Consider the following 21271-nt stretch of genomic DNA (forward strand, 5'->3'; position numbering starts at 1 on the left):
TTTTTTTTTTTTTTTTTTTTTTTGTTGTTGTTTTTTTTTTTTGAGACGGAGTCCCGCTCTGCCGCCCAGGCCGGAGTGTTGTGGCCAGATCTCAGCTCACCGCAAGCTCCGCCTCCCGGGTTCACGCCATTCTCCTGCCTCAGCCTCCCGAGTAGCTGGGACTACAGGCGCCCGCCACCTCGCCCGGCTAATTTTTTTGTATTTTTTTTAGTAGAGACAGGGTTTCACCGTGTTAGCCAGGATGGTCTCGATCTCCTGACCTCGTGATCCGCCTGTCTCGGCCTCCCAAAGTGCTGGGATTACAGGCTTGAGCCACCGCGCCCGGCCTCATTTCTTTCTAAAATGAATAATAGGGGAACTAGAGTCTGACTGTGGGCCAAGATGACTCTCAGATGATTTTCTCTTCCCCTGTCAGTACTGAGTCACCTCAGAGCGTCTTGTTACCCTTTGACTTATTAGTAGCCACCACGCCTTCAAGTATAGACAAGAAAATGATGCATTTCCCAGCTCTCAACAATCTCTTCCCTACTTATTTTCTGAAGCCCTTTCTTAGGAATTAATGAAACTAGTATAAAAAGCTATCAGCCTGGGAGGCTGAGGTGGGTGGATCACGAGGTCAGGAGATCGAGACTATCCTGGCTAACAGTGAAACCCCGTCTCTACAAAAAAGACAAAAAATTAGCCGGGTGTGGTGGCACGCGCCTGTAGTCGCAGCTACTCGGGAGGCTGAGGCAGGACAATCACTTGAACCTGGGAGGCGGATGTTGCAGTGAGCCAAGATCGCACCGCTGGACTCCAGCCTGGGCCACAGAGCGAGACTCCGTCTCAAAAAAAAAAAAAATTAGCCGGGTGTGGTGGCATGTGGCCTGTAGTCCCAACTGCTGGAGAGGCTGAGGCTATAGGATCGCTTGAATCCGGGAGGTGGAGGTTGCAATGAGCCAAGATCGTGCCACTGCATTCCATCCTGGGCGACAGAGTGAGACCATGTCTCAAGAAAAAAAAAAAAAAATGAAGAGACACAGATGTCCAGAGGTGTTGGGGGAGAATGGAGAGACTCAATAGCAGGTTAAATTGTCTTTAGAAGAACTGACATTTTGACTATAGTACTCATTCCTACTCTTGACTATTTTCAGGGGTTCCAAGAGAAAATTTAAATAGGACAGAGCTAAAACACCAACTTTCACTCACTAAAATGTGGTCATAAATTTATGTATCTTGATCTTGGAAAACATCAGTATCTATGCCTCATTTTACCTTTTAAGATTTCAGATTTATCGCCTGAAGCATTTTTTCTGTTGTCTTCCCCTTATATCAAGATATCCTGTTGGTTTATTGGGGTTATCCTAATCTTTATGTCAGATGAAACTCATCCTGGTTGTAATTATTTTTAGGTTAAATAACCATTGGATTTGCCAAGTACTGAAAAATCAGTAGCACTTTTGTTTAAACTCTGTTAATAAACACTTCTGAATGCATTTTGCTAGTGTCATTATTTCCCATGCTTGCTGAGTAGAGAGAAAGTTGAATTATCATACTTGATAATTCATATTTGTTCATTGCACACTGTGTGAGTCTGGGTTTAGGCCTCTTGAAGACTTAGCCTCTTTCCTTCTGTTCCTATGGTTTCGAATGCCATTTGCATGACTCACATCTCAGATTTTCTTTCCCTACCAGCCTCCCTGTGTTGGTTTGTGACTTTATCTGTCAGTTTTTTTTTTTTTTTTTTTTTTTTTTGAGACGGAGTCTCGCTCTGTCGCCCGGGCTGGAGTGCAGTGGCCGGATCCTGGCTCACTGCAAGCTCCGTCTCTCGGGTTCATGCCATTCTCCTGCCTCAGCCTCCCGGGTAGCTGGGACTACAGGCGCCCGCCACCTCGCCCGGCTAGTTTTTTGTATTTTTTAGTAGAGACGGGGTTTCACCGTGTTAGCCAGGATGGTCTCAATCTCCTGACCTTGTGATCTGCCCGTCTCGGCCTCCCAAAGTGCTGGGATTACAGGCTTGAGCCACCGCGCCCGGCCTGTCAGTCTTCTCAGATATTTACCTAGAGTTCTACAGGCTTCCTCAAGGTCAGCCCACCAGCCAACTTCCATTGTTTAACAGAACCCTTCTTTGTGCCCTAACTGTATCTCCAGTTCTTTAGATACATGAGTTCAGTATTGATTCTTGACTGCTTGCTCCCCACACCCATGCTTGGCAGCCTCCAACTTTCTCAAGTCCCGTCTGTCTCCAGTCAGAGAAATGTTAGCCATCTTTTGTGGTCAACTTTTCATATTCAGTGGACAAGGTCTGAACTGACTAGCAGGACTAATACGGGCAGCTGTTTGCTTATCCATTGCTCAGTTACACTTGAGTCATTTTGCTTACTAAAGGTCAGATGTGATGTTTCCAGATCTCTTTATGCCAGTAAAGTGGTACTGTAATTATGTAATTTGATTAAATAATATATGTATTAAATTATGAGGAAGAAAAGAAAATTATTCTGGCTGTGCATGGTGGCTCATGCCTGTAATCCTAGCACTTAGGAGTTCGAGACCAGCCTGGGCAACATGGTAAAACCCTGGCTCTACTAAAAATACAAAAGATAAGCTGGGCGTGGTGGCGTGCACCTGTAGTCCCAGCTACTCAGGAGGCTGAGGCAAGAGAATTGCTTGAACCTGGGAGACAGAGGCTGCAGTGAGTCGAGATCATGCCCCTGCACTCCAGCTGGGCGACAGAGTGAGCCTGTTTCCAAAAAAAAAGAGAAAAGAAAATTATTCTGTGAAAACTAAGAGGAATGCTTTGGAAGGACAAGTTACTTTAAAAAAGAAATGAAGCTGAATTAGGTTGGGCAAGATAACTATGGAAGAGTAGAGGTGGAGGAATCCTAAAAATCTAGGATTCTGTACTTACTGTTTCATAGCAGTCTGAGTTCTAACTTTAGAGAAACTGGAAATTGTAGATGATGCATTTTGGGTGAGTTTTTTGCAATAATGGCAAAAAACTCAAATCAGCAGAAGAGATCTTTCTGGGTTGGGCACATTGGCTCACACCTGTAATCTCAATACTTTGGGAGGCTAAGGCGGGAGGATCCCTTGAGCTCAGGAGTTCAAGACCAGCCTGAGCAAGACCTCATCTCTACTTAAAATTTAAAAAAAAAAAAAAAAAGCTGGGCATGGCAGCATGTGCCTGTAGGCCCAGCTACTCAGGAGACTGAGGCAGGAGGATTGCTGGAGCCCAGTAGTTCAAGGCTGCAATAAGCTATAATCATGGCACTACACTCCAGCCTGGGTGACAAAGCAAGACCCTGTCTCAAAAAAAAAAAAAAAAGAAAGAAAGAAAGAAAAAGTTTTTTGGCCCTTGCCAAAAGTTTAATGGCTCTCAAAGTTTTTTTTTTTTTTTTTTGAGACGGAGCCTCGGCCTGGCCACCAGGCGGGGGGGCTGTGGCCGGATCTCAGCTCACTGCAAGCTCCGCCTCCCGGGTTCACGCCATTCTCCTGCCTCAGCCTCCCGAGTAGCTGGGACTACAGGCGCCCGCCACCTCGCCCGGCTAATTTTTTTTTTGTATTTTTTAGTAGAGACGGGGTTTCACCGTGTTAGCCAGGATGGTCTCGATCTCCTGACCTCGTGATCCGCCCGTCTCGGCCTCCCAAAGTGCTGGGATTACAGGCTTGAGCCACCGCGCCCTCAAAGTTTTGTTTATAGCAAATAATGGTAGGTGTGGACATTCACGGGAAAAGTCACAGTAAAAGTCAGATTAACCATACCTTTATTACTTTAGTTTTAAATGCTATCCATGGACTCTCAGTTACTGAGGGTGAGGAAATCAGTGTTCGTATTCTACCTCCCTCCTTTTTTCCCCTCTTCTCTTCCTAGTTTTTACTAGCTGGAGTTTTCTACATCATCAAAGCATATAGTATTGACACTCCGTTGTTACCCTAATCCTATTTTAGTCTTAGACCTACAGTTAAGTAGTTTCAGTGCTCACTGCAAGTTTTTGCCGTAGTTTTTTGTTTTGTTTTTGTTTTTGAGAAGGATTTTCGCTCTTGTTGCCCAGGCTGGAGTGCAGTGACATGATCTTGGCTCACTACAACCTCTTCCTGGGTTCAGGCGATTCTCCTGCCCCAGCCTCCCAAGTAGCTGGGATTACAGGCAGGTGCCACTTCTGCCCAGCTAACTTTTTTTTTTTTTTTTTTTTTGAGACAAGAGTCTCGCTCCGTCACCCAGGCTGGAGTACAATGGCACAATCTCAGCTCACTGCAGCCTCCACCTCCCAGGTTCAAGCGATTCTCCCTCAGCCTCCTGAGTAGCTGGGATTACAGGTGTGTGCCACCACACCTGGCTAATTTTTGTATTTTTAGTAGAGATGGGGTTTCACCATGTTGGCCAGGCTGGTCTTGAACTCCTGACCCCAAATGATCCACCCGCCTTGGCCTCCCAAAGTGCTGGGATTACAAGCATGAGCCACCAGGCCTGGACCTGCCATAGTTTTTCCAGTCACCTCTTAGTTGGCACAAGTGCTTCCTTTTGTAGATTCCTTAAGAAATACTTGGCCGCGTGTGGTGGGAAATACTTGGCCGCGTGTGGTGGCTCATGCTTGTAATGCCAGCACTTTGAGAGACTGAGGTGGGTGGATCACTTGAGGTTGGGCGTTTGAGGCCAGCCTGACCAACATGGAGAAAACCCATCTCTACGAAAAATACAAAATTAGCCAGGCGTGGTGCACATACCTGTAATCCCAGCTACTCAGGAGGCTGAAGCAGGAGAATCGCTTGAACCAGGGAGGCAGAGGTTGCGGTGAGCGGAGATAGCACCATTGCACTCCAGTCTGGGCAACAAGAGTGAAACTCTGTCTCAAAAAAAAAAAAGAAAGAAAAAAAGAAATACTTGGGAACAGTGGTCCCCATTCTGTTACCCTTGCTGGACAGTTGACTGGGTATAAAGTCCTTGAGCACTTTGGGAGGCCAAGGGGGGCGGAATACAAGGTTGAGAGATCCGGACCATCCTGGCCAACATGGTGAAACCCCATATCTACTAAAAATACAAAAATTAGCTGGGCATGGTGGCGCATGCCTATAGTCCCAGCTCCTTGGGAGGCTGAGGTAGGAGAATCGCTTGAACCCAGGAGGTGGAGGTTGCAGTGAGCTGAGATCGCGCCACTGCACTCCAGCCTGGTGACAGAGCGAGACCCCATCTCAAAATAAAATAAAATAAATAAAGTCCTTGAGTCACACTTTCTGTCCTTGAGAATTTTGTAGGTATTGTTCCATTTTCTGTTAGCATCAAATATTAATGTGGAAATTTTCATGATTTTGTTTCTCTTTTAAGTGATTTGATCTTTTTGCCTGGTTGCAGGAACCCAGAAACCTTACTTAAAGGTGTATCTTGGTACTGCCTATTCTGAATTTGTTTTCCCTGGGATACAGTGTGACCTTTCAGTATGTAGACCCCAATCCTCTTATAGTTCAGAAACATCTTAGATTCTATCTTTATGAATATATCTTTACATATTTTTCCCATTCATGTTAAAGTTTTTTTATGCAAATATTACATCTCCTTTGCTGTCTTTTGTAACTGTTTCTTCTCTATTTCTTTTAGCCATTTTTGGTTTCTTTTTTTTTTTCATTTCTCTCCTTTTGTTCCCAGTGTGTTTTTAGCAGTCTCTCTTCTCCCTTTGCTTCTTCCAGTCTCACCTTCATTTCTATAAAAGTATTTTTCCTTTCACTTCTTTCCTCAGTTCTGCTAGTATACAGCTTGTCTTCTCGTCTCCCTACCTCTGCTGAAGTTCTTGTATTTCTGCTTTGAGCTCTCATTTCATAGAGACAACTATTTTGTCAAGTTTTCTTTTTTTCATCGTGTAAAATATTTTATTACCATTATATCTAGTCCTTGGAGGCCCTTTTCCAGTGTGTGGTCTTAGTCTGCCATTTGGTTTTCCTATTTCTTTCCTAATTTTTCCTCATTGTATATTTTTATAGATCCTGTTTAGATTTTTTGTATACTTAAATAGGCAAGTTTTTCAGGGACCAGCTGTTGGCAGGATGCTTGCTGGGGGAGCTACCAAAACTGTGTTCTGGGCTGGCTACAGTTGTTCCCTTGATTTAGGGTTCTGGGTGAGTCCGTGTACCCTTAGTCTCTAGCCAGCCAATCGAGATAGGCAAGGTGTCTCTTAGCATCTCCTCAATGCAAAGGCTGTCTTCTCTACTACCATGGAGACCACCTCTGTGAGGCAAATGTAGCTTGTGTGATTTCTCATTTAGCCTCAACTTCAGGTCCAAGGAAGTTCCTGCCTTCTAAAAACAAGGAATTAATTTGGTACCGGAGTGTGTCCTTTACCCACAGGAAGTACATATTTTTGCAGGTCTTTCTGAGATCTCCAGCTTCCCTGTCCTCTCCCTGTAGCATCCTTTCTTCTTTTCCTTCTGTGAAGCAAAGGAGTCCCTGCCGGAACTCCCTGCTTTTGACAGCTTTTCACCTGTTTGGGGTTTGGAATTTTGGATATCCTATAGTTATAACAAAATGGAGTTTGCGTTTCTATTTCTTCTTTTGCATTTGGAACACATTTTGAACAGCATTTGAAAATGCTGACTTTATGATGCAGTGTTAAATAAGAAGCTTTAACTGACTTTTTCTGTTAACCAGCCACTAGTCTCCACGACATCATGTGTTAGGCCTTTTACTATACCTTCTCCATAAAGCCCCCACCACCACACTGTTGTCGGTCTTCGAAGTCCCTAAAGCCCAAGGAATATGCTACTCAGATATATGGAAAGCCTTTCATTCTTTCAGCATGCCTACTCTGAGCATTGTTCTAGGCCTTGGAGATAAAGCATGGAAGAATTAATACAAGATCTGGATACACCAAAGTCTTAAATGATTTCATGTGGAATAGGTGTCAGGGATGAATAGACTGGAAGACACAGTTTGGGATTCTGAGGAAGTATGATAGAAAGGGTAGAACATGAGCTCTGGAATCAACACCATTCTGCTACTAACATACATGACATTGGGATCATTTTATTGCCTTTTCCTCATACATAAAATGTATCAATTTCTTCATATATAAAGACAAGGCAGGCCAGGTGTGGTGGCTCACGCCTGTAATCTCAGCACTTTGGGAGGCCAAGGCAGGCGGATCATCTGAGGTCAGGAGTTCCAGACCAGCCTGGCCAACATGAGGAAACCCCGACTCTACTAAAAATATAAAAATTAGCTGGGTGTGGTGACAGGTGCATATAATCCCAGCTACTCAGGAGGTTGAGTTGGGAGAATCGCTTGAACCCAGAAGGCGGAGGGTGCAGTGAGCCAAGTACACAACACTGTACTCCAGCCTGGGCAACAGAGTGAGACTCTGCCTCAAATAATAATAGTAATAATAATAAAGTGAAGGTTACATTACCTACCTTAGATGAATGTTGTAAAATTAAGGTAAGTTACATAAAGTACTTGGTTCATAATAGATACTCAGCAAGTACTACTTTCTACCCACACGGGGATTGGCTAAATAAAAGGAATAAATACTGAAAGTACAGGTATAGAGGACTGTTTCTCTCCTTTTTTATTAAATTGTGGTAAAATATGTAACGTAACGTTTCCTGTCTTCACCATTTTTAAACTTACAGTTCTGTGGCATTAAGTATGTCCACATTGTTGTGCAGTCGCCACCACCATCCATCTCCAGAGCTCTTTATCTTGCAAAACAGCACCCCTGTAACCACTGCCTTCTTGCCTCTGCCCATGGCAGCCCCCATTCCAGTTTCTGTCTCTGAATTTGACGACTCTGGGTACCTCATAGGAGTGGAATCACACAGTCCTCATCCTTTTGTGTGTGGGTTGTTTCACTTACAGTATCTTCAAGGTTCATCCGTGTTACAGTGTGTCTCAGAATTCCCTTCCCTTTTACAGCGTCTCAATTCAGATGGAAACAAAACAAAACAAAACAAAACAAAAAACAGAATTCCTTTCCTTTTTAAGGCTGAATAATATTCTGTTGTATTTCTATGGCACATTTTGTTGATCCAGTTGTCTGTTCATGGACACTTGGGCTGCTTCCACCTTTTGGCTGTTGTGAATAATACTGCTATGAACATGGGTGTATACATTCTCTTCAAGTCTTTACTTTCAGTTCTTTTGAGTGTGTACCCAAAAGTGGAATAGTTGAGCCATATGGTAATTCTGTTTTTAATCTTTTTGAGGAACCACCATACTGTTTTCAGAGGCCTATTTATTGATGGGGACAAGTATAAACAGTGGAATTCCCCCAGGGAATTATTTTAAAACCAGTCTTGTTTAACATTTTGTAAATTATCTAAATATGAGACTTTTACCATTAAATCTTTATTTGCATATAGCTAATGAATAATTCATATTGTATAAAATGTAAGAACACCTCGTGAGAGTGTGTGTGTATGTAGACAGAACAGTGGTTAATAAGGCTCAGTGTGGGCACACATACACGGGAATACATTTGATTTATTATACTCTGCCCTCAAGATCAGACGTTCCCTGCACTTACTGAGGGCAAAATACAGGGAGCAAATGCCAGAGAACTTCGGATGGCAGAAGTGCACAGTGCCCAGATATGCAGACACATCTTTCTTCTTGACTCTGCATTGCTTACAGAGTAAACTGGTGGTTGACTGTAGACTCTAGACCAGTGGTTCTCAGCTGGGGTGAGTTTGCCCCCTGGAACACATATGACAATTCTGGAGACATTTTTGATTGTCAAGCTGGAGGAGTAGAGACCAGGGATGCCAGAGAACAGGACACAGCGACAGGACAGCCCCACAGCAGAGAATTTTCTGGCCCCAGATGTCACTAGTACCCAGGCTGAAAAGCCCTGCTCCAGACCCAAATTACCTTCTCAGCCTTGTCTTAGCCTCTCTCCTGCGTAAATAAAGTTGTCATCCCAGCCAGACCCAGGAGCTCCCCATACCTGCCCATACACCAGCTGAATTGCTCCTTCCAACACCTTCTACCTGAAATTCTTTCCCCTGCTTCTCTAATGTCAGAGCCCAGCTTCAGTCCTCCCACTGTCTCTGTGAAACTCTCTGATCTCTCTAGCCACTGTTCCCTTTCTTCTCTGACGTCCCCAGGACTATCCCAATCATTTGGCACTTAGTTAACAATAGAAGGTTGTATTTGTTATCTTCCCACCTTGACTGAAAGCACCTTGAGGGCCATTTGATATGATTTGGTTTGAAATATGGAATACCATTCCTTATGAACCCCAGTGGGCATCTCTGCTTTGACCCACCCAGGGCTTTCTGTGACAGCTTTCCTACCATGATGGGATACAGTGGTTGAGTCAGCCTCTGTCCCATCACAGCGGTTAGGTACACTGAGATTCAGCTTTGTTTAGATAACTACTAGCTAGATGGAGCCTAAGCCCAAATGTGAGCCTTATGCTTATAAAGGTATTTATACTGAATCTGCTTTCTAATCTAAGCGGTAAGAAATGAGGTGAGGAGAGGTGCAAAGGAATTGGGCTCTATCTTGCTCTGATCATGTCCCTTCAATGGAGCACAGTCTGGAGGATCTGCCTTATGGAAGGTAGGAGACATTCATTTCAGTTGCTTGGATAGGGATTATTCTGTCATAACTGGACCTACTTAATGACAGTCAGTGTTGACGATGGTAATATTAATAATGAAAGCCATAATTACTTACTTGGAACCCAGTGTGTCTTGGGCACCAGGCTAGGTGCTTTACACACGTTTATCTCATCCAGCCCTCACTGCAATCCTGGAAGGAAGCTGAAGCACTTTAAAGATAATTTGCCCAGGGCCACCCAACTAGCAAGTAGCAGAGCCAGAATTTAAACAAGAGCTGCCTGACTTTGAAGCCTGGGCTCATAGCTACCACCTCCCTGCTAAGGGGAGAGATTCATGTTGCCCTGTGCCAAGACCTGGGAGAGACCCCTCGTGGTGTCACTGGAGAGGTGGATGGGCAAGGGGGCTTGAGTGTCTGAGTTCTGAGTCAGGACCTGTTGTCATATCTGACCACTCTGCTGCTGCAGGAAAAGGAAACCTCATGGGTTACACTTTGACCACCACAGAGTATTCTGACTCTTCTGATTTTTGCTTTCCCTTTAGGTACACTACATCCTCCAGGAGGTGGTGATGGGTGGGATGGTGTTAGAAACAAACATGAATGAAATCGTGGCTCAGATTGAAGCTCAAAACAGGCTGGAGAAATCTGAGGTGAGTAAGCAACTGTGTTCTAGCCCTGGCTGGGTAGAGAAAACCTGGGCAGAGGCAGGAGTGTGTACATGTGTTGGTTTGTGTTGCTGTGAAACCTCAGGAAATGATATTCATCTTCTTTCTTCCTTGAGTCCATTGAAACTCATGGATTTGAAGGTCAACCAGCCCTGAAAATTAAACAGATAACAAGGTTTGAAATCTCAGACTTTCAGGGTAAAAGAGTAAATAGAAAAGCCAGATGGCAGAGGAAAGCAAACAGCTTTTGGCTTGGGGGTTATGACCCATGTTTGTGGTTTGTAATTCCTCCTTTGAAAGCCACTCGTTCCCTGGAGGGACCCAGAACCCTCTTCTCCTATTCCAGTGTGGTTTCCTGGTTTGTGTGCTCTAAGAGTCCGATCTCCTAGCAGCCATTTCTCGTGGTGTCTTTCAGACCTCAGAGTTGCCAATTTCCTTATTTCCAGTTAGTCTTATAAAAAACTACAGTAGAGTTTGGGCTAGGCTTGAAAATAACATACCCCAGTCCACCCCCACATGGTACTGGGCTTGATACAGATGTTCACATAAATTCTGTCCTATCCCTCTGAGGTCTCTCCATCCCCTTCCTCAGCCTTACCAGAGCACAGAGGTTACAGACATATACTTTCACATGCAGAAATAGCAGAACAAATTACCTCTTTAATTATCTGAGTGTCGTAAAGAGATTCTTTGCCTTGTATAACGGAACTTGATCTTGCAAAACCAGGAATTCTTTCTGTGAGGACTGGCAGTCCTGCGGAAGAAGCTTTTGCAGACCACAGCTATTGTGGCAGCTATAGTTCTTTCAGAAATGTAGGCTGGGAAGATTCCAGGAATAGTAAGTGAGTCAGAGGCAAGGGGGTTGGAAATGAGAAGAAATGGAGACTTGCTGGGTGAGGGCAGAATTGGAGTTGGCATTCGGAAAGAAGGCAATAGGGGAAAAATGATTGTGAGAGAGTCTTCATCCACTTTTGCCCTTCTCTCCACATGGGGATGAGCCTGCCAGGTGGGGGGTTCACTGTAGATGTGCATACTCTGCGTTTTGTCACCAGCCCTTCTGTATCTGTGATACCCCCCACCTTCTCCCAGCTTGTTGCCACACGACACTTCCAAAGCCAGCTCTTTTCGTCTCACATTATTAGTTGGCAAGCAGTTGCCCTAGAGCCATGGCTTTTCTTTTCCTTTTAAGAATTTCCCTGTGACTTTGCACGTTTCAATAAGAGTCTTCAGTCTTTTGAGGAAGGGGTTTTGTTTTGTTTTGTTTTGTAACCAGAAAAGTGCCCCTGACAAACCACTTTAGATTATTTCAGCATTTTTTGGGTACCCACCATGTGCCAGGCACTGTGAGTTGCTGGGGCTGTGAAACTGCATAGGCCACACCCCGCCTCTGAGGAGCTGGTAGTCTAGCAGGACTGCAGGCTTTGGATCCCTGTGCGAAACCCCATCTAACCTCAAGATTGTTTTGTTGGCTACTTTTGAGGAATAAGGGGGGAAAATTAAAACTTCAGTTGTGTGTTCTCAGTTTGGAATTTCTCTAGGCATCCCTCACCTGTTATTTTGTTTGTTTGTTTGTTTTTGAGACAGAGTCTCACTCTGTTGCCCAGGTTGGAGTGCAGTGGCGTGATCTCAGCTCACTGCAACCTCCACCTCCCAGGTTCAAGTGATTTTCCTGCCTCAGCCTCCCTAGTAGCTGGGACTATAGGCGCCCGCCACCACACTCGGCCAATTTTTGTATTTTTGGTAGAGATGGGATTTCACCATGTTGGCCAGGCCAGTCTCGAACTCCTGACCTCAGGTGATCCACCCACCTTGGCCTCCCAAAGTGCTGGGATTACAGGCGTGAGCTTGTTTTTGTTTTTGCTTTTCTTTTCTTTTTTTTAGCGTTAAGCGGGTAACACTGAGACTTTGTCTCATACTCGCCTCTCATTTCTTCTCAGGGTGGCCTTTCAGCAGCCCCTGCGCGGGCTGTGTCTGCTGTGAAAAACATCAACCTGCCAGAGATTCCTCGGAACATCAACATTGGCGATCTCAACATCAAAGTTCCCAACCTGTCCCAGTTTGTCTGAGGGTCAAGGATTGGGCTGAAACAGAGTCCTTAAGACAAGCAAAGACAAGCGCGTCTGGAAACAGAACCCATTTTGAGCCATAGAAGAGTCAGGCCTTAGGACCTGGAACCTTTGTGTCTGGGGAAGACTGTTTGGCATGGAATGGGGAAGGGATTCCTATTGACACTGCTCGGGTGTGCCCAGTTCTCACATGTGCAGCCATGCCGTTCTCTGATGCACACGGCCGCTGCAGATGTGAGGGGCCCTGCCTGCCTCAGCATGCCCAAGCCACTTGCACCTTTACCTTTCACATGGACGCTCCCAAGGGTTAGGGACTGCATTGAGCAGACCCACCTGCTTCCCAGAACCTCCTCACTAGGGCTGAGCGCCTTCTCTGACTAGAGTCTTCATCCTTAGCACCACAGACTTCTGAGGTCCCATGGCCTTTTCTTGCTGGTGAGGTGTCATAGGTAGAAATGGGCTGGCCCTTCAGATTTGGGGGTGTGGTGAGTGGCAAGTAAGGGCAGAATTTTAGGAGAACCAGTCACCTGCTGACTCTATTGAGATTGCTACACCCAGAATCCTTTTGTGGTTTTTTTGTGGGTTTTTTTTTTTTGAGACGGAGTCTTGCTCTGTCGCCCAGGCTAGAGTGCAGTGGTGTAATCTTGGCTCACTGCAACCTCTGCTTCCTGGGTTCAAGCAATTCTCCTGTCTCAGCCTCCCCAGTAGCTGGGATTACAGCACCCACCACCACGCCCAGCTAATTTTTGTATTTTTAGTAGAAACGGTTTCACCATGTTAGCCAGGCTAGTCTCGAACTCCTGGACCTCAAGTGATCCACCCGCCTCGGCCTCCCAAAGTGCTGGCATTACAGGTGTGAGCCACCATGCCCTGCCACCAGAATTCCTTTTGTATAGCCGAGCCTTTTGGTTACCACCTCTTGAAGAATATGCTTCCTGCATTGTCCTAGTCCCAGTTGTATTCTCACAGGTGTTATGTGCAGGACACGATCCAAATCATAAACCTGGCGCATGCCCACCACATTTCTGCTAATAGGAAGAGGGACCCACCACACACCAGCACGTGCCAGAGGTCTCTCCTCCCAGAGGAGAGGCCTTGTGTCTGTAGAAGGTTAAAGCTGACAACATGTGAAACATCCCAGAATTATGACTCTTCCCAAGTTTAAAATACATTCTCCTTGTGGGAGCAGAAGGTTCGTTGCTGTGTTGTGAATGATGAGCTGCCTCCACAGGGAACCCACTGCCGCCTGGGCCAGCTTCTGGAGCATGAGAACCTGAGCCAGGGTCACCCTTTTGGGGCCTGGACATGACGCATGCTGGCTGAGACTAGGAGCAGGGCTGCCTCTTCTCCCTCCTGGAGCTCTGCTTGTGGGCACGCCCTGTTCCCTCAGGTGCCATTCTCCCAGAGCTTAGGTGCCCATAAATGTTCTTACTGCGGTGGAGTAGGGCCTCCTCCTCCCACGCTGTCGCATGGGCTAGATTTCAGGTGTGCTGTTGAGCCACCTTGAGATGAGGGCTGCTTCGCGGTAAAGTTTCCAGCCCGGGCCCCTCTTGGGCCTTCTGACTGGGGACCCTCACCCTCCTGATGCTGTTGCAGGGCAGGTCTGAGAGGGTGCCCAGCAGCACCTGGTGTCGGTGCCACCTCGTTTTCCATTTTTGAATAGCGCTCCCTGTGGTTTGTGCCCACTGCTCCATACAGCCTCTGATCCTCACTCTTTTTTTTTTTTTTTGAGACGGAGTCTTGCTCTGTCACCCAGGCTGGAGTGCTGTGGCCGGATCTCAGCTCACTGCAAGCTCCGCCTCCCGGGTTCACGCCATTCTCCTGCCTCAGCCTCCCGAGTAGCTGGGATTACAGGCGCTGCCACGTCGCCCAGCTAGTTTTTTGTAGTTTTAGTAGAGACGGGGTTTCACCGTGTTAGCCAGGATGGTCTCGATCTCCTGACCTCGTGATCCGCCCGTCTCGGCCTCCCAAAGTGCTGGGATTACAGGCTTGAGCCACCGCGCCCGGCTGATCCTCACTCTTGAAAGCTCCATGATAAGCGCAGAGATGGGCAATGTGGATCAGAAGGTGGGCCTCTTACTGTGGAATAGGGAAGTGTAGGTGAATAGATGTCAAAACCCCGATAGCATTCTTTTGAAGGGTTGGATTTTCTTTTTCTGGCAGACATTTCAGTACGTTCACATTTCTCTCATTTGCTGAGTGTGAAATCAGAATAAAGGAGATCAGTGTTTATTTTGTACCTTCTGTAAGTTGGCATGAGCAAGATCATTCAACAGTCCTTAACAACAGACATTCTTATCCCCATTTTGCAGATGGAAGAAAGTAGACCCAGTTCCAGTAACCTTCCCTTAGGTTACACAGGGCTGAGATTCGAGACTGCTCACTTGACTTCATTGTCCTTTTCTTTCCTCATTGCTGAAGATGGCTTCTCCCAACGTTATCATCTTTTTTATAGATGAAACTGAGCCTCAAAGAGATTAAGTGACTTCTCACAAACCGTGGTCTAAATAGGCTTGATTTTCTAAGGTGGCCAGTGATCATGTCATAGAGTATAAGAGCCAAAGAGTCTTCTGTGTCCCTCCATTTAACTGATGTTGAAGCCAAAGCCCAAGGTGGTAAGTGTTGTGTTGAGGGTCACAAATCCAGAGCTACATCCCTCTTCTTGAGTTCGTTTGTTATGTGATTTAATGAATTACTGCAGGACAGCCCCTGTGCTAGATTTCCTGAGATAGCCTTGAGATTTTAAATGTTTTGCCTGCCAGAAACCAATGGTTTTAAAAAATCATTGAGTGGTCCTACAGATTCACAGTGGGCATCAGAACATCCCTCACACCGCCTCTTACAATGGCATAAAACTAAAGCCCGTTTTTTTATTTGGAAAACTCAATCCCTTTGGACAAACCACAATAATTTTTCATTAACTACTTAAGCTTGCCTGCAAATTCAGCCAGCTTTCCGGCCTGCTATCAGCAAAGCCATAAACATCTTTTTAAAAAACAGGTTAAGGTTGGCCAGGTACGGTGTCTCACGTCTGTAATCCCAGCACTTTGGGAGGCCGAGGCAGGCAGATCATGAGGTCAGGAGATCAAGACCATCCTGGCTAACACAGTGAATCCCCGTCTCTACTAAAAATACAAAAAATTAGCCAGGCGTGGTGGTGGGCGCCTGTAGTCCCAGCTGCTCAGGAGGCTGAGACAGGAGAATGGCATGAACCCAGGAGGCAGAGCTTTCAGTGAGCCGAGATCACGCCACTACACTACAGCATGGGAGACACAGAAAGACTCTCTCTCTCTCTCTCTCTCTTTCTCTCTCTCTCTCTCTCTCTCTCTCTCTCTCTATATATATATATGTATGTTAACGTTATATAGAATACTCGGCTTTCCTTTTTTTGTGAGATGTTGATCACACACTGTGGCTCAGGCTGGAGTACAGTGGCGTGATCATGGCTCACTGCAGCCTCGAAGCCCTGGGGTCAAGTGATCCTCTCACTTCAGCCTCCCAAGTAGCTGGAACCACAGGCACGCAACCATCACTCCTGGCTAATTTTATTTTTTTAGTAGAATAAGGTCTCACTATGTTGCACAGGTTGGTCTCTAACTCCTTACCTCAAGCCATCCTCCTACATTGGCCTCCCAAACGTGTTGGGATTACAGGTGTGAGCCACTGGACCTGGCCAAATACTGGGTTTTCAGTGCTCACTGCCACTAATAAAAATCTGAAATTCTTTCATTATGCAATTTCTAAGTGCCTGGTGAGGGCCAAGCTCAGTTCTAGGCTCTGAAGATTAAGAGGGAAACAAAGCTCTGCCTGCGCCTGTTGTCTCTGTGAGCATCTTTGACAGATTGTTGGGATATAGTGCATCGGACTGGCAGCCTGAATTCGTGGAGACTGCCGTCAGTAACTTTGTGATATATGTAATATTTAGACGACAATGACCCATTTCCTTACCCCCTACCTGATCACATCACACCCTGCTGGGCCATACCCCAAACAGCCCACCTTCCTCTAGGCCTGGCCATGGCCCTGTGCTTGCCACATTAAGGATTAAGTCAGGATATCTTGAGCTTTCTCAAATCCCTGTTTATTCAGGCCTCTGACACATATAGAGCCAGCCTTCTCTCCCCACCGCTTCCACTACCATGGAGCCCACTTAGTAAAACCCTCTCTGGGCCCAGCTTCACCAGAAAAGACACCAGGGGAGCAAGGCTCAAACCAGGGGCAGCTAAATCTGATCTTGTGGACCAGTCTTTAGTAAGGGCTTTCAGCTTGGCTGTCTGTCCATTAGGATGCAGCAATGATTGGTACATGGATATTAAGATCAGTAGTCGGGGCTAGTCCAAGTTTAGCAGTAGCCAAACTGGAGAGCCTCTGAAGTATGAGAGTCCTAGAGGGATTTGTCAGCTCCTGGCAGACATCCTGATTTTCACCTTCCTGAGTCTACCCTCCCGCAAAAGGGTGCCAGTCTCACTGTGGTGATGGTTAGCCCAGTGTGCGCTGCACTCACACTGCAGCACAGGGTCGGTGCTTGCAGGCTGGTGGATGCTGTCCTCTGGGTTAAGACTGTATCCCTTCTGGGGAGCACTGGAGGGTTCTCCATCTGCAGTGTTTCAGCAGAAGTTGGCAGATGTGAAAACAGGCCCCCTGTAGGGAAGTAGTTCCATGAAAATGATTAATTCTTTCCAAAAGACTTAAAATTCTTTCCTATTTCAGTTTTTCCTTTCAAAAAAGGAAATACATTCATGTAATTCAAAACTTAACAAAACAAGTCTGTTCAGCAGAAGACTCCCACTCTGTTTCCCCAAACACTGAGCCCCGTCCCCCATCCCTGGTAGCAAGAAGTGTTTCCAATTTAAAGGTTAAGAAGCAAAGTTCCTGGATTTGTATTAGGGATGTCTTCCTGAGAATGTGAGTTGTGTTCCATTTGACCCTGGCAGTTGACCTCGGCCCACTAGGATCATGCTGCCCTCTCCAGGGAGGAGGGTCTCCCTATCACCCCGTACAGTGGCACCCTGACCCTGGCACTGCCCTTCCTTGCTCAGCATACCTTTCCTGTGGCACTCTGACGTGATGGGTATTTGGTTTCTGAAGTTACTGGTTGTTTACCCTGCCGGGATGTAAGCCCCTCCAGGGCAGGGGCTTGTCTCGTGTTCAGCGCTGCATCCCAGCTGCTGGGCACAGTGCCTGGTCCATGGCATTCAATAAATAACTGTTGGATGAGTGAAGATTTGAGGCAAATGGTGGTTCATTCTTACAGTCTCAGCATGTGCTCTCCAGGGCCCTGTGCTCAGAACTTGGGAAGGAGAACCAGGATAGTGGTATTGGGAGCAGGAAGTGGGAAGGACCTGATGATGACTTGTGGAGGCTGAGGGAGAGGAGGATGGCAGAGCTGGTGTTGGCAGATGGAGCCCATGTAACGAGGAGGCGGAAGGATGGGGCTCTCGAGAGAGGAGGAGGGGGTTTGGGAGGGCAGCAATCAGGTGTTTGGATGTGGAATGCATTCGGTTGGGGTTATCCAAGCATCTCTGGGGGCAGATGTCCACCAGTCAGCTGGAAAACTGAGTGGGCAGGAGAGGAAATGAGTGTCCACCCAGAGATGATGATTGGAGGTGTGGGGGCATGCACTGTGGCCGAGGGATGAGAGGGTTGAGGACTGAGCCTGTGGGCAGGGGAGAGAGGAGCATCTGGACAGTGGGCGACTTCAAATCAAGGGAGCACTTTCAGTGGGGAGGGGGACCAGGAAGAGATGGCTTCTCTCAGGCTTCCAGTGGCCCCAGCCCAGCCCCCGCAGTGAGAACTGTGAAGAGACGGCTCTCGCCTCGTGATTGGGGCAGGTCCAGACTTAGTGTGGGTCACAGTCCAGCTCTGCAATGTGCAGTTTGAACCTTCGGAAGATCAGTCTCCTCGTCTGAAAAAGAGGGTAATGATTCCTGCCTTGTAGGTTACTGTGCGGATTCACTGAGATCATTGATGCAGACGATGAAGAACTCAGTCAACATTGGCTGCTGTTATCACTGAGACTTGCAGAGGAAATGGGAGTTGAGGAGGTGGATGGAGTAAGCTCCGTGATGCTGGGAAGGAGAAAGAGCTCAGGTCCTGGCAGAAGGGGAGGGGGGAATGAGGGTGCTGCACGGGGATGGTGATGCACAGTGGCCCTGGCCTGACCTGTCAGTGGGGTCCCACACCCGTATCCAGAGGCACAGCTGGATAAAACGGTTGAGGAGGTGGTGGAGCCTGCAGAAAGTGAATCTTAAGATGAGGAGAGTCTGAAGACATAGAATAGCAACTGGCAGGACCCACAGCATTGGGGTCAGAGGGGAGAGGAGCCCGGAACTTCCTTTCCCTGGAGTCAGGAGGGACATCTGGCAGTCCCAGCAAGCACGGCAGGAGCTCAAATCTGGGGGGACCAGTAAGAGGGCCTCTGACCTTGCAGGCCTGGACGAGAGTTGGGGCCCCTGCAGGGACTCCACGCTTCCCATGAGAAGGAGGATCTTTGAGCCTTCTTAAGAGCAAACCTTACATTTTAGTACAGCTCTGACAGCCTGGCCTCCCGGGAGCACTTGGAAACGGGGTGTCTCCTCCCCCAGCCTCCAAGGACCAGGCCGCAACTTCAAGAGAGACCAGCTGGAGGTTGCCTTCTGCATTGCTGAGAATGAATGCCCTTTGCACACCATGAAAGAAAGGCAAAGCTAAAATTGCTAGAAAGGAGTTTCCAGGTAGTTTTCACAAATGAGTCCATTTGAGGTGATGCTCAAAATATTTACCAACCAGCATGGCTCAGGCATTGACCAATCAGGATGGAGGTAGCTGATTTAGGGGTGGGGGCTACTGGTGTCACGTGTGGGCTCTCCCACCTGGATTCCTTCCTCTTCCTTCCGAGGCAACAGCCACATCTGGGGGCTGCTGCAGTCTGCTCCTTTGCTTGCCTGGGGGAGACAGAGATGAGGCCTGTGGGTTGTGTGTGTTGCTGCATGGGTCAGCGTGCCTCCTCCCACTTGGGCACTGTGGGAGTACCCCTCCCACTTGGGACAGGTACCATCTCACACTTCATCTCTCTGGACACTCCCAGGCTGGCACTGAAACTGGAGGCCAAAGGACAGCCACAAACCCAGGGCACTTTGCACTGCCAAAGATCACCACCTTTGCCCTAGGCAGCCTGAAACTGAAGGTTTTCTCCAGCCTCTTGGTCCAGAGCACTTGGCATGAACGCCCTTTCCCTGACCCCTGTCCAGCCCTGAGTGGCTCCCCAGCTGGGTGTGTGCTGGCTAGAGGGAGCTGCGGACCAAAGCCAGCAGCACTGAGGCAAGCCAGGATTTGAACTGTCAAATTCCGAGCCTGCTCTACTGGAACTTCCTTTGTGTGGCTGGACCTGCTCCCCCAACACCGTCAGTTCGCGTAGTGGGAGCTCCCGCAGGACTCAGCTCCTTAGGGGTGTTTTCTGCTGAGATTCCCCTTCTGAGTTCTCAGCCTGTAGCTGCCTCTTCTTCACCATTTGGGTCCTGCCTCAGCCCTAGAAACTGTCAAGCAGCCCAGTAGCTGTTTAAAGTACATGGTGATATTACAGGGTTGGAAAGAAATCCCTGGGTCCAAACCCTGTGTCAACCAGGTGAGGGTTACGGTGACACTACCTGGCCTTGCAGCCTGAGCCTGGTACAGGTTGACACCCCGAAGCAAGTCCTCCTTGTCAGGTCCTACCCAAGCCTTCTTGTCAGCCCAACTGGTTCAGCCCCAGCCCAGCCCAGCCCTGCCCAACTGCTCAGGGTTCCCCTGCCCTGGAAAGGCCACAGGCCCAGCCCTTTCTTTGGGTGTCACAGCTCCTCTTTGCTCTGGGCCCACAGTCCCCAGGCATCCCCAGCCCCTGTCTTCTCATCCCTGACACGGGTTCCCCTCCCTGGGAACTCGCTGCCCACCAGTGCCAGATCCTGCAAAATAGTCAGTGGTCCTGCAGCCCACATCTCACCACTGTGTCCTCCACCCCAGTGCCCCTGCCCAGACACCACCACAACCCCTCAGGCCCCTCAGCAGTGTCTCTGCCTCCCACTGTGTCTCCTTGTGGCTCATGTCATCACTCTGCTGCAGAGTGAACCGCCTCACGCATTCATCAGACCCCCACTGCCCTGCAGCCTTTAAAGCCTCCCAAAAGCTTCCCACCAGCCTCAAAGAAATCCAAGACCCCACCCACCCCATGTCCTTATCTTGCACCCCTGCCTGGCTCCCTCCTTCCAGCCAAGGGACCCAAGGAAACTTTTTTGAGGTGACCTGTCAGTTACTTACTCCTATTATACAGATGAGACAAATGAGGCTCTTTGGGATTAACTTACTTGCTGATGGTCACACAGCTGTTAAAGGTCAGGTCCAGAATGGGAGTCAGGTGTGCCTGCATCCAAACGCTCGGTTTGTTTTGTTTTGTTTTGTTTTTGAGACAGAGTCTCACTCTGTCGCCCAGGCTGGAATGCAGTGGTGGAATGCAGGTTCAAGCGATTCTCCTGCCTCAGCTTCCTGAGTAGCTGAGACTTGTGGGGAAAAGAGAGATCAGCCTGTTACTGTGTCTATATAGAAGGAAGTAGACATAAAAGACTCCATTTAGTTCTGTATTTGAGATGCTGTAAATCTGTGACCTTACCTCCAACCTTCTCCTTGCAAGAGACATGTGCTGTGGTGACTTAAGGTTAAAAGGATTTTGGGCGGTGCAGAATGTGCTTTGTTAAACAAGTGCCTAAAGGCTGCTTATGGTTAAAGGTCATCACCATTCTCTTAAATCTCAAGAAAGAGAAAAACATTTGTCTCCTGCCCCTCCCTGGGCAATGGAACATCTCCGGGTAATACCCATTGTGTGCCTTGTTTACTGAGTGAGGAGAAACCGCCTTTAGGAATAAGGTGGGACTTGCTGGAGCAATACTGCTAAAAGGTTTATGGAGATGTCGCATATACATCTCAAGGCACAGCATTTTCCTTTAAACTTATTCATATTACAAGGATTTTTTCATATGTCTTACTGCCGATTTCCTCCCTACAAT

General features: G+C 47.5%; 1 protein-coding gene across 1 annotated transcript in view; it reads left to right on the plus strand.

The window, feature by feature from the left end:
• AP3S2 (adaptor related protein complex 3 subunit sigma 2) overlaps positions 1-13445 on the plus strand; it is a 63472-nt gene extending 50027 nt beyond the window's left edge. The window contains exons 5-6 of the mRNA XM_017861229.1: positions 10069-10176; positions 12129-13445. Of these exons, the coding sequence (XP_017716718.1) occupies positions 10069-10176; positions 12129-12257 (237 nt within the window). The 3' untranslated portion in view covers positions 12258-13445. The remainder of the gene's footprint in view (positions 1-10068; positions 10177-12128) is intronic.
• The last annotated feature ends 7826 nt before the right edge of the window (positions 13446-21271 follow it).

This window comes from Rhinopithecus bieti, unplaced genomic scaffold (genome assembly GCF_001698545.2).
Source record: "Rhinopithecus bieti isolate Rb0 unplaced genomic scaffold, ASM169854v2 scaffold_57534, whole genome shotgun sequence".
NCBI lineage: Eukaryota > Metazoa > Chordata > Mammalia > Primates > Cercopithecidae > Rhinopithecus > Rhinopithecus bieti.